This window comes from Gobius niger (genome assembly GCF_951799975.1).
Source record: "Gobius niger genome assembly, contig: SCAFFOLD_82, whole genome shotgun sequence".
Lineage (NCBI taxonomy): Eukaryota > Metazoa > Chordata > Actinopteri > Gobiiformes > Gobiidae > Gobius > Gobius niger.
Genome location: NW_027639275.1, coordinates 91668 through 107729, shown reverse-complemented (window position 1 = coordinate 107729; position 16062 = coordinate 91668). Strand labels below are relative to the sequence as shown.

General features: G+C 37.4%; 1 protein-coding gene across 1 annotated transcript in view; it reads right to left on the bottom strand.

The window, feature by feature from the left end:
- Positions 1 to 16062, bottom strand: part of LOC306982644 (sorting and assembly machinery component 50 homolog A-like) — a 31178-nt gene that overhangs the window by 9954 nt on the left and 5162 nt on the right. Inside the window, exons 4-13 of the mRNA XM_079583112.1 lie at positions 14497 to 14584; positions 14315 to 14421; positions 14045 to 14175; positions 13607 to 13694; positions 13325 to 13453; positions 9544 to 9615; positions 3862 to 3948; positions 3193 to 3263; positions 3006 to 3073; positions 2795 to 2941 (exon numbers count right to left, since the gene is read on the bottom strand). Of these exons, the coding sequence (XP_079439238.1) occupies positions 2795 to 2941; positions 3006 to 3073; positions 3193 to 3263; positions 3862 to 3948; positions 9544 to 9615; positions 13325 to 13453; positions 13607 to 13694; positions 14045 to 14175; positions 14315 to 14421; positions 14497 to 14584 (988 nt within the window). The remainder of the gene's footprint in view (positions 1 to 2794; positions 2942 to 3005; positions 3074 to 3192; positions 3264 to 3861; positions 3949 to 9543; positions 9616 to 13324; positions 13454 to 13606; positions 13695 to 14044; positions 14176 to 14314; positions 14422 to 14496; positions 14585 to 16062) is intronic.

Sequence of the window (16062 nt, the reverse complement as noted above, 5' to 3'; positions counted from 1 at the left end):
CGTAGTTGAGTTTTTTTTTACCGTAGTTGAGCTTTTCTCACCGTAGTTGAGTTTTTTTTTTACCGTAGTTGAGGTTTTTTCACCGTAGAGTTTTTTTTACCGTAGTTGAGTTATTTTTTTTACCATAGTTGAGTTTTTTTTTTACCATAGTTGAGGTTTTTTCACCGTAGAGTTTTTTTTACCGTAGTTGAGTTTTTTTTTTACCGTAGTTGAGTTTTTTTTTTTACCATAGTTGAGTTTTTTTTTACCGTAGTTGAGCTTTTCTCACCGTAGTTGAGTTTTTTTTTTACCATAGTTGAGTTTTTTTTTACCGTAGTTGAGCTTTTCTCACCGTAGTTGAGTTTTTCTCACCGTAGTTGAGTTTTTCTCACCGTAGTTGAGTTTTTCTCACCGTAGTTGAGTTTTTTTTTTTTACCGTAGTTGAGTTTTTTTTTTTACCGTAGAGTTTTTTTTTTTACCATAGTTGAGTTTTTTTTTTTTACCATAGTTGAGTTTTTTTTTTTACCGTAGTTGATTTTTTTTACCATAGTTGAGTTTTTTTTACCGTAGTTGAGTTTTTTTTTTACCATAGTTGAGTTTTTTTTTTTACCATAGTTGAGTTTTTTTTACCGTAGTTGAGTTTTTTTTTTACCGTAGTTGAGTTTTTTTTTTTACCATAGTTGAGTTTTTTTTTACCGTAGTTGAGTTTTTTTTTACCATAGTTGAGTTTTTTTTTTTTTACCATAGTTGAGTTTTTTTCACCGTAGTTGAGTTTTTTTTACCAGTTGATTTTTTTTTTTTACCATAGTTGAGTTTTTTTCACCGTAGTTGAGTTGTTTTTTTTACCATAGTTGAGTTTTTTTTTTTACCATAATTGAGTTTTTTTTTTTTACCATAGTTGAGTTTTTTTTACCGTAGTTGAGTTTTTTTTTACCGTAGTTGAGTTTTTCTCACCGTAGTTGAGTTTTTTTTTACTGTAGTTGAGTTTTTTTTACCGTAGTTGAGTTTTTTTTTACCGTAGTTGAGTTTTTTTTACCATAGTTGATTTTTTTTTTTACCGTAGTTGAGTTTTTTTGACCGTAGTTGAGCTTTTTTTTACCGTAGTTGAGTTTTTCTCACCGTAGTTGAGTTTTTTTTTTACCGTAGTCGAGTTTTTTTTACCGTAGTTGAGTTTTTCTCACCGTAGTTGAGTTTTTTTTTACCGTAGTTGAGTTTTTTTTTACCGTAGTTGAGTTTTTCTCACCGTAGTTGAGTTTTTTTTTTACCGTAGTCGAGTTTTTTTTACCGTAGTTGAGTTTTTCTCACCGTAGTTGAGTTTTTTTTTTACCGTAGTCGAGTTTTTCTCACCGTAGTTGAGTTTTTTTTTTACCGTAGTCGAGTTTTTTTTACCGTAGTTGAGTTTTTCTCACCGTAGTTGAGTTTTTTTTTACCGTAGTTGAGTTTTTTTTTACCGTAGTTGAGCTTTTCTCACCGTAGTTGAGTTTTTTTTTTACCGTAGTTGAGTTTTTTTTTTTACCATAGTTGAGGTTTTTTCACCGTAGAGTTTTTTTTACCGTAGTTGAGTTATTTTTTTTACCGTAGTTGAGTTTTTTTTTTTACCATAGTTGAGGTTTTTTCACCGTAGAGTTTTTTTTACCGTAGTTGAGTTATTTTTTTTACCATAGTTGAGTTTTTTTTTTACCATAGTTGAGGTTTTTTCACCGTAGAGTTTTTTTTACCGTAGTTGAGTTTTTTTTTTACCGTAGTTGAGTTTTTTTTTTTACCATAGTTGAGTTTTTTTTTACCGTAGTTGAGCTTTTCTCACCGTAGTTGAGTTTTTTTTTTACCATAGTTGAGTTTTTTTTTACCGTAGTTGAGCTTTTCTCACCGTAGTTGAGTTTTTCTCACCGTAGTTGAGTTTTTCTCACCGTAGTTGAGTTTTTCTCACCGTAGTTGAGTTTTTTTTTTTTACCGTAGTTGAGTTTTTTTGACCGTAGTTGAGTTTTTCTCACCGTAGTTGAGTTTTTCTCACCGTAGTTGAGTTTTTTTTTTTTACCGTAGTTGAGTTTTTTTTTTACCGTAGTTGAGTTTTTTTTACCGTAGTTGAGTTTTTTTTACCGTAGTTGAGTTTTTTTTACCGTAGTTGAGTTTTTTTTACCATAGTTGAGTTTTTTTTTTTTACCGTAGTTGAGTTTTTTTTACCATAGTTGAGTTTTTTTTACCGTAGTTGAGTTTTTTTTACCATAGTTGAGTTTTTCTCACCGTAGTTGAGTTTTTCTCACCGTAGTTGAGTTTTTTTTTACCGTAGTTGAGTTTTTCTCACCGTAGTTGAGTTTTTTTTTACCATAGTTGAGTTTTTCTCACCGTAGTTGAGTTTTTTTTTACCGTACTTGAGTTTTTTTTTTACCGTAGTTGAGTTTTTTTTTACCATAGTTGAGTTTTTTTACCGTAGTTGAGTTTTTCTCACCGTAGTTGAGTTTTTCTCACTGTAGTTGAGTTTTTCTCACCGTAGTTGAGTTTTTCTCACCGTAGTTGAGCTTTTTTTTTTTTACCGTAGTTGAGTTTTTCTCACCGTAGTTGAGGTTTTTCTCACCGTAGTTGAGGTTTTCTCACCGTAGTTGAGCTTTTCTCACCGTAGTTGAGTTTTTCTCACCGTAGTTGAGGTTTTTCTCACCGTAGTTGAGGTTTTCTCACTGTAGTTGAGTTTTTCTCACCGTAGTTGAGTTTTTCTCACCGTAGTTGAGGTTTTTCTCACCGTAGTTGAGGTTTTCTCACCGTAGTTGAGGTTTTTCTCACCGTAGTTGAGGTTTTCTCACCGTAGTTGAGGTTTTCTCACCGTAGTTGAGGTTGCAGAGGTTTCCCGCGTTGAGGAAAAGGTGTGTCCTGAACAGGTCCATGAATCCGCCGCGTCGCCGCGTGAACGGCAGCGGCGTGAAGAGGTGCAGCCCGCCCGCCCAGTACGCCTCGCCGCCCAGGTAATCTCCTACGACAGAGGGCAGAGGTCAAACCACAGCGGCGTGAACGCGGGCCGAAGCCACGCCCCTCACCTTCACTCTGCGGGCCCATGCTGTACATGCTGAAGCCTCGCACGCTCGTGGGGCCGCCCAGATAAAACCTACAGAGAAACCATTATTTTCTCAATTTATCCACATTTTCTCTACATTTCTTTAAAAAACGTTTAATTTTTCTTGACTTTTTTCCCTTTATTTTCCCACATTAGACTCTGGCCTGTACCTGTCGGCGATGCTGGTGTGAGAGTCTCCGATCGGCAGCAGCAAACCTCCCCAGAGAGACGCCGACAGAACCTGAACAAACAGCAGCCTTTACCAAAGAGACGCTACGGCACATCCACACCACTTTCAGAATAAGAGACTCAGAATAAGAGCCTTTCAGAATAAAAGACTTTCAGAATAAAAGACTTTCAGAATAAAAGACTTTCAGAATAAAAGACTTTCAGAATAACAGACTTTCAGAATAAAATACTTTCAGAATAACAGACTTTCAGAAAAACAGACTTTCAGAATAAGACTCTTTCAGAATAAGAGACTTTCAGAAAAACAGACTTTCAGAATAAGAGACTTTCAGAATAAGACTCTTTCAGAATAACAGACTTTCAGAATGAGAGACTTTCAGAATGAGAGACTTTCAGAATAAGAGACTTTCAGAATAACAGACTTTCAGAATGAGAGACTTTCAGAATAACAGACTTTCAGAATGAGAGACTTTCAGAATGAGAGACTTTCAGAATAAGAGACTTTCAGAATAAGAGACTTTCAGAATGAGAGACTTTCAGAATGAGAGACTTTCAGAATAACAGCCTTTCAGAATAAGAGACTTTCAGAATAACAGACTTTCACAATAACAGACTTTCAGAATAACAGACTTTCACAATAAGAGTCTCACCGAGCCCCAGAGGAGGCCCTTGTTGAGCTGGATCTCGAAGTTCTCCTTGAGGAAGCTGGCGTCTCCTCCCGTGTATCCCGCCAGCTCCTGAGACACATGAGCCACAGGTTAACATCATAGTTAACATCCTCGAACAGCAGCGGTGAAGTTTTAAACATGTGCGTCCGGACCGGGGGGATGGAGCTCGTTTCTGACCACAGGAGAGACAAACTCACACAGACTGTCTGGTTTTAACACGCCTGTGAACTGAACTTCGTACCCCCCGCCTGAACCAAATGCACTCTGTCCTGTTTGAAAAGACCCACAAAACTGATCTTTTTCCTCGCGTTGTTGTTGTGTTGTGTCATCTTTTGTATGTTTTTTCTTTTTTCCATTTTTGTCAATTTTTTGGTGATATTTTGTCATTTATGTGACAAAAAATTCAACCAAAAAGTGACAAAAGTTCAACCAAAAAGTGACAAAAACTCAACAAAAATGTGACAAAAACTCAACCAAAAAGTGACAAAAATTCAACAAAAATGTGACAAAAACTCAACCAAAAATGTGACAAAAATTCAACAAAAATGTGACAAAAATTCAACAAAAATGTGACAAAAATTCAATAAAAATGTGACAAAAACTTAACAAAAATGTGACAAAAATTCACCAAAAAGTGACAAAAATTCAACAAAAAAGTGACAAAAATTCAACAAAAAAGTGACAAAAATTCAACAAAAATGTGACAAAGATTAAACCAAAAAGTGACAAAAATTCAACAAAAATGTGACAAAAATTCAACCAAAAAGTGACAAAAATTCAACAAAAATGTGACAAAGATTAAACCAAAAAGTGACAAAAATTCAACAAAAATGTGACAAAAATTCAACCAAAAAGTGACAAAAATTCAACAAAAATGTGACAAAAACTCAACAAAAATGTGACAAAAATTCAACCAAAACGTGACAAAAATTCAACAAAAATGTGACAAAAATTCAACCAAAAAGTGACAAAAATTCAACCAAAATGTGACAAAAATTCAATAAAAATGTGACAAAAATTCAATAAAAATGTGACAAAAATTCAACAAAAATGTGACAAAAATTCAATAAAAATGTGACAAAAACTTAACAAAAATGTGACAAAAATTCACCCAAAATGTGACAAAAATTCACCAAAAAGTGACAAAAATTCAACAAAAAAGTGACAAAAATTCAACAAAAAAGTGACAAAAATTCAACAAAAATGTGACAAAGATTAAACCAAAAAGTGACAAAAATTCAACAAAAATGTGACAAAAATTCAACCAAAAAGTGACAAAAATTCAACAAAAATGTGACAAAGATTAAACCAAAAAGTGACAAAAATTCAACAAAAATGTGACAAAAATTCAACCAAAAAGTGACAAAAATTCAACAAAAATGTGACAAAAACTCAACAAAAATGTGACAAAAATTCAACCAAAACGTGACAAAAATTCAACAAAAATGTGACAAAAATTCAACCAAAAAGTGACAAAAATTCAACCAAAATGTGACAAAAATTCAATAAAAATGTGACAAAAATTCAATAAAAATGTGACAAAAATTCAACAAAAATGTGACAAAAACTCAGCCAAAAAGTGACAAAAATTCAACAAAAATGTGACAAAAATTCAACAAAAATGTGACAAAAATTCAACCAAAAAGTGACAAAAATTCAACAAAAATGTGACAAAGATTAAACCAAAATGTGACAAAAATTCAACAAAAATGTGACAAAAATTCAACAAAAGTGACAAAAATTCAACCAAAAAGTGACAAAAATTCAATAAAAATGTGACAAAAATTCAATAAAAATGTGACAAAAATTCAACAAAAATGTGACAAAAACTCAACCAAAAAGTGACAAAAATTCAACAAAAATGTGACAAAAACTCAACAAAAAAGTGACAAAAATTCAACCAAAAAATGACAAAAATTCAACCAAAAAGTGACAAAAATTCAATAAAAATGTGACAAAAATTCAATAAAAATGTGACAAAAATTCAATAAAAATGTGACAAAAATTCAACAAAAATGTGACAAAAATTCAACCAAAAAGTGACAAAAATGTGACAAAAATTCAATAAAAATGTGACAAAAATTCAACCAAAAAGTGACGAAAATTCAACAAAAATGTGACAAAAATTCAATAAAAATGTGACAAAAATTCAATAAAAATGTGACAAAAATTCAACAAAAATGTGACAAAAACTCAACCAAAAAGTGACAAAAATTCAACAAAAATGTGACAAAGATTAAACCAAAAAGTGACAAAAATTTAACAAAAATGTGACAAAAATTCAACAAAAATGTGACAAAAATTCAACCAAAAAGTGACAAAAATTCAACAAAAATGTGACAAAAATTCAACCAAAAAGTGACGAAAATTCAACAAAAATGTGACAAAAATTCAACCAAAATGTGACAAAGATTAAACCAAAAAGTGACAAAAATTCAACCAAAATGTGACAAAGATTAAACCAAAATGTGACAAAAATTCAACAAAAATGTGACAAAAATTCAACCAAAAAGTGACAAAAATTCAACCAAAAAGTGACAAAAATTCAATAAAAATGTGACAAAAATTCAATAAAAATGTGACAAAAATTCAACAAAAATGTGACAAAAACTCAACCAAAAAGTGACAAAAATTCAATAAAAATGTGACAAAAACTCAACCAAAATGTGACAAAAATTCAACAAAAATGTGACAAAAATTCAACAAAAGTGACAAAAATTCAACCAAAAAATGACAAAAATTCAACCAAAATGTGACAAAGATTAAACCAAAATGTGACAAAAATTCAACAAAAGTGACAAAAATTCAACCAAAAAGTGACAAAAATTCAATAAAAATGTGACAAAAATTCAATAAAAATGTGACAAAAATTCAACCAAAGAGTGACAAAAATGTGACAAAAACTCAACAAAAATGTGACAAAAACTCAACCAAAAAGTGACAAAAATTCAATAAAAATGTGACAAAAATTCAACCAAAAAGTGACAAAAATGTGACAAAAACTCAACAAAAATGTGACAAAAACTCAACCAAAAAGTGACAAAAATTCAATAAAAATGTGACAAAAATTCAACCAAAAAGTGACGAAAATTCAACAAAAATGTGACAAAAATTCAATAAAAATGTGACAAAAATTCAATAAAAATGTGACAAAAATTCAACAAAAATGTGACAAAAACTCAACCAAAAAGTGACAAAAATTCAACAAAAATGTGACAAAAACTCAACCAAAAAGTGACAAAAATTCAACAAAAATGTGACAAAGATTAAACCAAAAAGTGACAAAAATTTAACAAAAATGTGACAAAAATTCAACAAAAATGTGACAAAAATTCAACCAAAAAGTGACAAAAATTCAACAAAAATGTGACAAAAATTCAACCAAAAAGTGACGAAAATTCAACCAAAAAGTGACAAAAATTCAACCAAAATGTGACAAAGATTAAACCAAAATGTGACAAAAATTCAACAAAAATGTGACAAAGATTAAACCAAAAAGTGACAAAAATTCAATAAAAATGTGACAAAAATTCAATAAAAATGTGACAAAAATTCAACAAAAATGTGACAAAAACTCAACCAAAAAGTGACAAAAATTCAATAAAAATGTGACAAAAATTCAACAAAAATGTGACAAAAACTCAACCAAAAAGTGACAAAAATTCAATAAAAATGTGACAAAAATTCAACAAAAATGTGACAAAAATTCAACAAAAATGTGACAAAAATTCAACAAAAATGTGACAAAAATTCAACAAAAGTGACAAAAATTCAACCAAAAAATGACAAAAATTCAACCAAAATGTGACAAAGATTAAACCAAAATGTGACAAAAATTCAACAAAAGTGACAAAAATTCAACCAAAAAATGACAAAAATTCAACCAAAATGTGACAAAGATTAAACCAAAATGTGACAAAAATTCAACAAAAGTGACAAAAATTCAACCAAAAAGTGACAAAAATTCAATAAAAATGTGACAAAAACTCAACAAAAATGTGACAAAAATTCAACCAAAGAGTGACAAAAATGTGACAAAAATTCAATAAAAATGTGACAAAAATTCAACCAAAAAGTGACAAAAATGTGACAAAAATTCAATAAAAATGTGACAAAAATTCAACCAAAAAGTGACAAAAATGTGACAAAAATTCAATAAAAATGTGACAAAAATTCAACCAAAAAGTGACGAAAATTCAACAAAAATGTGACAAAAATTCAATAAAAATGTGACAAAAATTCAATAAAAATGTGACAAAAATTCAACAAAAATGTGACAAAAACTCAACCAAAAAGTGACAAAAATTCAACAAAAATGTGACAAAAACTCAACCAAAAAGTGACAAAAATTCAACAAAAATGTGACAAAGATTAAACCAAAAAGTGACAAAAATTTAACAAAAATGTGACAAAAATTCAACAAAAATGTGACAAAAATTCAACCAAAAAGTAACAAAAATTCAACAAAAATGTGACAAAAATTCAACCAAAAAGTGACGAAAATTCAACAAAAATGTGACAAAAATTCAACCAAAAAGTGACAAAAATTCAACCAAAATGTGACAAAGATTAAACCAAAATGTGACAAAAATTCAACAAAAATGTGACAAAAATTCAACCAAAAAGTGACAAAAATTCAACCAAAATGTGACAAAAATTCAACAAAAATGTGACAAAAATTCAACCAAAAAGTGACAAAAATTCAACCAAAATGTGACAAAAATTCAACAAAAGTGACAAAAATTCAACCAAAAAGTGACAAAAATTCAATAAAAATGTGACAAAAATTCAACAAAAATGTGACAAAAACTCAACCAAAAAGTGACATAAATTCATCCAAAAAGTGACAAAAATGTGACAAAAACTCAACAAAAATGTGACAAAAACTCAACCAAAAAGTGACAAAAATTCAATAAAAATGTGACAAAAATTCAACAAAAATGTGACAAAAACTCAACCAAAAAGTGACATAAATTCATCCAAAAAGTGACAAAAATGTGACAAAAACTCAACAAAAATGTGACAAAAACTCAACCAAAAAGTGACAAAAATTCAATAAAAATGTGACAAAAATTCAACAAAAATGTGACAAAAACTCAACCAAAAAGTGACATAAATTCATCCAAAAAGTGACAAAAATGTGACAAAAACTCAACAAAAATGTGACAAAAACTCAACCAAAGAGTGACAAAAATTCAACCAAAAATGTGACAAAAATTCAATAAAAAATAAACATACAAAAGGTGACACAACACAGCAACAACGTGAGGAAAAAGATCAGTTTTGTGGGTCTTAGCTTTCAAATGAGGTGTTACACAGGCCTATATAATGGCCAAAGAGGACAGCATGCATTTGGTTTAGGCGGGTGTTAAGAGGTTAAAGTGACGTTAGCCGTTAGCTTTGCCCGTTAGCCTGTTAGCTTCTTCTTCGTGATTCCATGAGTGTGTATTGGTGACTCCGGTCCGGTGGCAGTCAAGTTGCAAACATGGTTTTCTGGTCAGAGACACCAGGGGGCGATGAAAGACCCTCCAATCATCCCATAAACACTTGTATCACCCCCACAGGGACGACGGGGAGGGTTTATTAAGGTAAACACGTTACTTAGTGCTGCTTTAACCAGAATCGTATAACGTGACTAAGAAGGCGGAGCCATAAACGTCTGACCTGGTGGATCCGCAGCAGCCCGCCGCTCCGAGGTAAGATGCTGGAGGTCCGAGAGTCCACCACCATGGCGTGCTGTCGACAGGAGACAGTGTGAGGTTCTAACAGTCTGAGGCAGAACATGAGGAGACTCACGAGGTTCTAACAGTCTGAGGCAGAACATGAGGAGACTCACCGAGGTTCTAACAGTCTGAGGCAGAACATGAGGAGACTCACCGAGGTTCTAACAGTCTGAGGCAGAACACGAGGAGACTCACCCAGGTTCTAACAGTCTGAGGCAGAACATGAGGAGACTCACCGAGGTTCTAACAGTCTGAGGCAGAACATGAGGAGACTCACCGAGGTTCTAACAGTCTGAGGCAGAACACGAGGAGACTCACCCAGGTTCTAACAGTCTGAGGCAGAACATGAGGAGACTCACCGAGGTTCTAACAGTCTGAGGCAGAACATGAGGAGACTCACTGAGGTTCTAACAGTCTGAGGCAGAACATGAGGAGACTCACAGAGGTTCTAACAGTCTGAGGCAGAACATGAGGAGACTCACAGAGGTTCTAACAGTCTGAGGCAGAACATGAGGAGACTCACCGAGGTTCTAACAGTCTGAGGCAGAACATGAGGAGACTCAGAGGTTCTAACAGTCTGAGGCAGAACACGAGGAGACTCACAGAGGTTCTAACAGTCTGAGGCAGAACATGAGGAGACTCACCGAGGTTCTAACAGTCTGAGGCAGAACATGAGGAGACTCACAGAGGTTCTAACAGTCTGAGGTAGAACATGAGGAGACTCAGAGGTTCTAACAGTCTGAGGCAGAACATGAGGAGACTCACTGAGGTTCTAACAGTCTGAGGCAGAACATGAGGAGACTCACTGAGGTTCTAACAGTCTGAGGCAGAACATGAGGAGACTCAGAGGTTCTAACAGTCTGAGGCAGAACATGAGGAGACTCACTGAGGTTCTAACAGTCTGAGGCAGAACATGAGGAGACTCAGAGGTTCTAACAGTCTGAGGCAGAACATGAGGAGACTCACTGAGGTTCTAACAGTCTGAGGCAGAACATGAGGAGACTCACTGAGGTTCTAACAGTCTGAGGCAGAACATGAGGAGACTCAGAGGTTCTAACAGTCTGAGGTAGAACATGAGGAGACTCACTGAGGTTCTAACAGTCTGAGGTAGAACATGAGGAGACTCACAGAGGTTCTAACAGTCTGAGGCAGAACATGAGGAGACTCACTGAGGTTCTAACAGTCTGAGGTAGAACATGAGGAGACTCACTGAGGTTCTAACAGTCTGAGGCAGAACACGAGGAGACTCACAGAGGTTCTAACAGTCTGAGGCAGAACATGAGGAGACTCACAGAGGTTCTAACAGTCTGAGGCAGAACACGAGGAGACTCACTGAGGTTCTAACAGTCTGAGGTAGAACATGAGGAGACTCAGAGGTTCTAACAGTCTGAGGCAGAACATGAGGAGACTCACTGAGGTTCTAACAGTCTGAGGTAGAACACGAGGAGACTCACGAGGTTCTAACAGTCTGAGGCAGAACATGAGGAGACTCACAGAGGTTCTAACAGTCTGAGGCAGAACATGAGGAGACTCACAGAGGTTCTAACAGTCTGAGGTAGAACATGAGGAGACTCAGAGGTTCTAACAGTCTGAGGCAGAACATGAGGAGACTCACAGAGGTTCTAACAGTCTGAGGCAGAACATGAGGAGACTCACTGAGGTTCTAACAGTCTGAGGTAGAACATGAGGAGACTCACCGAGGTTCTAACAGTCTGAGGCAGAACACGAGGAGACTCACGAGGTTCTAACAGTCTGAGGCAGAACATGAGGAGACTCACTGAGGTTCTAACAGTCTGAGGCAGAACATGAGGAGACTCACAGAGGTTCTAACAGTCTGAGGCAGAACATGAGGAGACTCACTGAGGTTCTAACAGTCTGAGGCAGAACATGAGGAGACTCACAGAGGTTCTAACAGTCTGAGGCAGAACATGAGGAGACTCACTGAGGTTCTAACAGTCTGAGGCAGAACATGAGGAGACTCACTGAGGTTCTAACAGTCTGAGGCAGAACATGAGGAGACTCACTGAGGTTCTAACAGTCTGAGGCAGAACATGAGGAGACTCACAGAGGTTCTAACAGTCTGAGGCAGAACATGAGGAGACTCACTGAGGTTCTAACAGTCTGAGGCAGAACATGAGGAGACTCAGAGGTTCTAACAGTCTGAGGCAGAACATGAGGAGACTCACGAGGTTCTAACAGTCTGAGGCAGAACATGAGGAGACTCACAGAGGTTCTAACAGTCTGAGGCAGAACATGAGGAGACTCACTGAGGTTCTAACAGTCTGAGGCAGAACATGAGGAGACTCACTGAGGTTCTAACAGTCTGAGGCAGAACATGAGGAGACTCACTGAGGTTCTAACAGTCTGAGGCAGAACATGAGGAGACTCACCGAGGTTCTAACAGTCTGAGGTAGAACACGAGGAGACTCACAGAGGTTCTAACAGTCTGAGGCAGAACATGAGGAGACTCACGAGGTTCTAACAGTCTGAGGCAGAACATGAGGAGACTCACTGAGGTTCTAACAGTCTGAGGCAGAACATGAGGAGACTCAGAGGTTCTAACAGTCTGAGGCAGAACATGAGGAGACTCACAGAGGTTCTAACAGTCTGAGGTAGAACATGAGGAGACTCAGAGGTTCTAACAGTCTGAGGCAGAACATGAGGAGACTCACAGAGGTTCTAACAGTCTGAGGCAGAACATGAGGAGACTCACTGAGGTTCTAACAGTCTGAGGCAGAACATGAGGAGACTCACTGAGGTTCTAACAGTCTGAGGCAGAACACGAGGAGACTCACTGAGGTTCTAACAGTCTGAGGTAGAACACGAGGAGACTCACAGAGGTTCTAACAGTCTGAGGCAGAACATGAGGAGACTCACGAGGTTCTAACAGTCTGAGGCAGAACATGAGGAGACTCACTGAGGTTCTAACAGTCTGAGGCAGAACATGAGGAGACTCAGAGGTTCTAACAGTCTGAGGCAGAACATGAGGAGACTCACGAGGTTCTAACAGTCTGAGGCAGAACATGAGGAGACTCACTGAGGTTCTAACAGTCTGAGGCAGAACATGAGGAGACTCACAGAGGTTCTAACAGTCTGAGGCAGAACATGAGGAGACTCACAGAGGTTCTAACAGTCTGAGGCAGAACACGAGGAGACTCACAGAGGTTCTAACAGTCTGAGGCAGAACATGAGGAGACTCACTGAGGTTCTAACAGTCTGAGGCAGAACATGAGGAGACTCACTGAGGTTCTAACAGTCTGAGGCAGAACATGAGGAGACTCAGAGGTTCTAACAGTCTGAGGCAGAACATGAGGAGACTCAGAGGTTCTAACAGTCTGAGGCAGAACATGAGGAGACTCACGAGGTTCTAACAGTCTGAGGCAGAACATGAGGAGACTCAGAGGTTCTAACAGTCTGAGGCAGAACATGAGGAGACTCAGAGGTTCTAACAGTCTGAGGCAGAACATGAGGAGACTCACTGAGGTTCTAACAGTCTGAGGCAGAACATGAGGAGACTCACTGAGGTTCTAACAGTCTGAGGCAGAACATGAGGAGACTCACGAGGTTCTAACAGTCTGAGGCAGAACATGAGGAGACTCAGAGGTTCTAACAGTCTGAGGCAGAACATGAGGAGACTCACTGAGGTTCTAACAGTCTGAGGCAGAACATGAGGAGACTCACTGAGGTTCTAACAGTCTGAGGCAGAACATGAGGAGACTCACCGACAGAGACGACTTGAGCGAGTGTCCGCTCTCCTCCCTCACGGCGAAGGACGCCGTCCCCGCCAGACACGACAGTTCCCTCCAAACCGCCTCGTACTTCAGCGACTGGCTGGTCCTCCACACGGGGAACTGAGGAGCAGCATGAGGAACACCTCAGAGTCAGCCTCCCGAGACTAAACCCACACTAAACCAAACACACTCCACATACAGTAAGAGAAGGACTGAAACCTGTGACCTTCAGTCCGGACGAGCCTCCAAACAGGAGAAGTTAAAGTGACTCACGGTAAGTTCTGCGGAGACTCCTCGGTCAGATTCTCTCAGCGAGCTCCAGGGGAACTGGCCCATCACTTTGAAGGCGTTTAACGTGACGCTGCAGAGAGGAGTACACGAGTATAAGTACTACGAGTATGAGTACTACGAGTATGAGTACTACGAGTATAGGTACTACGAGTACTGCAGTCATGTGCCAGAGTGAGCAGTGTCCGCAACAGAAGGACTGTAGAGAGACTAATACAGAGGCGAGCTACACGACATCAGCACAAACACGTGTGGTTCTAAACACGTGTGGTTCTAACACGTGTGGTTCTAACACGTGTGGTTCTAACACGTGTGGTTCTAAACACGTGTGGTTCTAACACGTGTGGTTCTAAACACGTGTGGTTCTAACACGTGTGGTTCTAACAAGTGTGGTTCTAACACGTGTGGTTCTAACTGTCTCACCTGCGCTCGAAGTTCCCGGGCTGTGGTTTGAAGAAGGAAACTCCGTACGACGTCTCTTTGGTTCCGTAAGAAAACTGAAAGCCCAGTCTCTCAGCGCGGCCCAGAACATTCGGCATCTTCAGCCCCAGAACCTGCAGAGACGAGGACACGAACTGACCACATGAACTGACCACACAAACTGACAATGATCAGTCGTTCAGTCGTACAGATGAACAGATGTTCAGATGAACAGATGTTCAGTCGTACAGATGTGCAGGTGGCGTGACTGACCATGCTGCCCTCGTTGTTCCCCACTGTCGTGTTGTAACTTCCTGTGAGCCTCCTCAGCTCCGTCACCTGGAAGGTCACCTCCAGGCCGTTGGGCAGAGCGCCCTCTCCTGGACACATGCAGGAACACACATGAGGCACACGGAAACAGAACAGATGTTATTATCCAGCTGTTTTAGTCTGACCTCGGGACGTGTCGATGACCACGGTCACTTTACGGAAAATCCCCAAACGCAGCAGCTTCTGCCGAGCCTCGTGGGATTTCTTCATCACCTGCACAACAACATCATCATCATCAAAATCATCATCAAAATCATCATCAACACAATCATCAAAATCACCATCATCAACACCATCATCATCACAATCATCAACATCACAATCATCATCACAATAATCATCATCAAAATCATCATCATCACAATCATCAAAATCATCAAATCATCAAAATCATCATCATCACAATCATCAAAATCATCATCAAAATCATCATCATCATCATCAAAATCATCATCACAATCATCCCAATCAACATCACAATCATCATCTTCATCATCATCATCATAATCACAATCATCATCATCAAAATCATCATCAACATCACCATCATCATCATCATCAAAATCATCAAATCAACAACATCACCATCATCATCATCAAAATCATCAACAAAATCATCATCACAATCATCACAATCAACATCACCATCATCAAAATCATCATCATCAAAATCATCATCATCACAATCATCAAAATCATCATCAAAAACATCACCTTCATCATCATCACAATCATCAAAATCATTATCACAGTCATCATCTTCATCATCATCACAATCATCAAAATCATTATCACAGTCATCACCTTCATCATCATCACAATCATCAAAATCATCATCACAGTCATCACCTTCATCATCATCACAATCATCAAAATCTAGTGATGCACGATAATGCCAATTTGAACCGATAACCGATAACCGATAATTCCGCATGTCCCGATACCGATAACCGATAATGACACCGATAATTATATATATATATTTGCACTTTATTTTGTGACAAGAACTCACTGTAACAGTTCACAGTTCTGCCCAAAATATATTAACTCTACCAAGCAATATACAAGTGTATAAATATAAATCAAATAATGAGTTTTACTTTGGGTTTGGGTCTCCACCTTTTTCTAAAGCTCTGTTTTTTTTACAGTTCCATCATCTGAGCAGGTCTGACTCTGTTCATCTGTGTCACATCTTATGAACAGAATAATATTACTACTACTACTACTTAATTCCTAGTATTTTTCTTTTTGTTGACATCATACTAATGAATTCTTATTTACAATACTGGAATATAATCCTGCATTGGGATCATTTATGCATTTGTGCCTCGTGTGGTAAAAAAAAAAAAAAACATAGCTGCGTGGCTCATTTCATCAATGTAAAACTCCTCTCGTTCATAGCGCTTTAATCGCGGGGCTGTCGTATTTATTTGATCAGAAATGCTAAGATAATACATGGGTGTTCAGGCCCCGCTGTGTTCCAGTAATGCTCACTTACGTGAGCGGGTCCGCGGTTCGCATTTCCTCGTCTTTTTCTCATTTTGTTGCGGTGCTAATGTTGAAGTTACTTCGATGTAAAAAGTCGAAAAACTCTTCCTTCACGGAGAGCGCCTGCACAGCGCCGTTTCGCTGGAACACTCGTCGCATTTTTCAGCTAAAGCCGTGCAAAAGTCGGCCGTGGAGAGCGTATA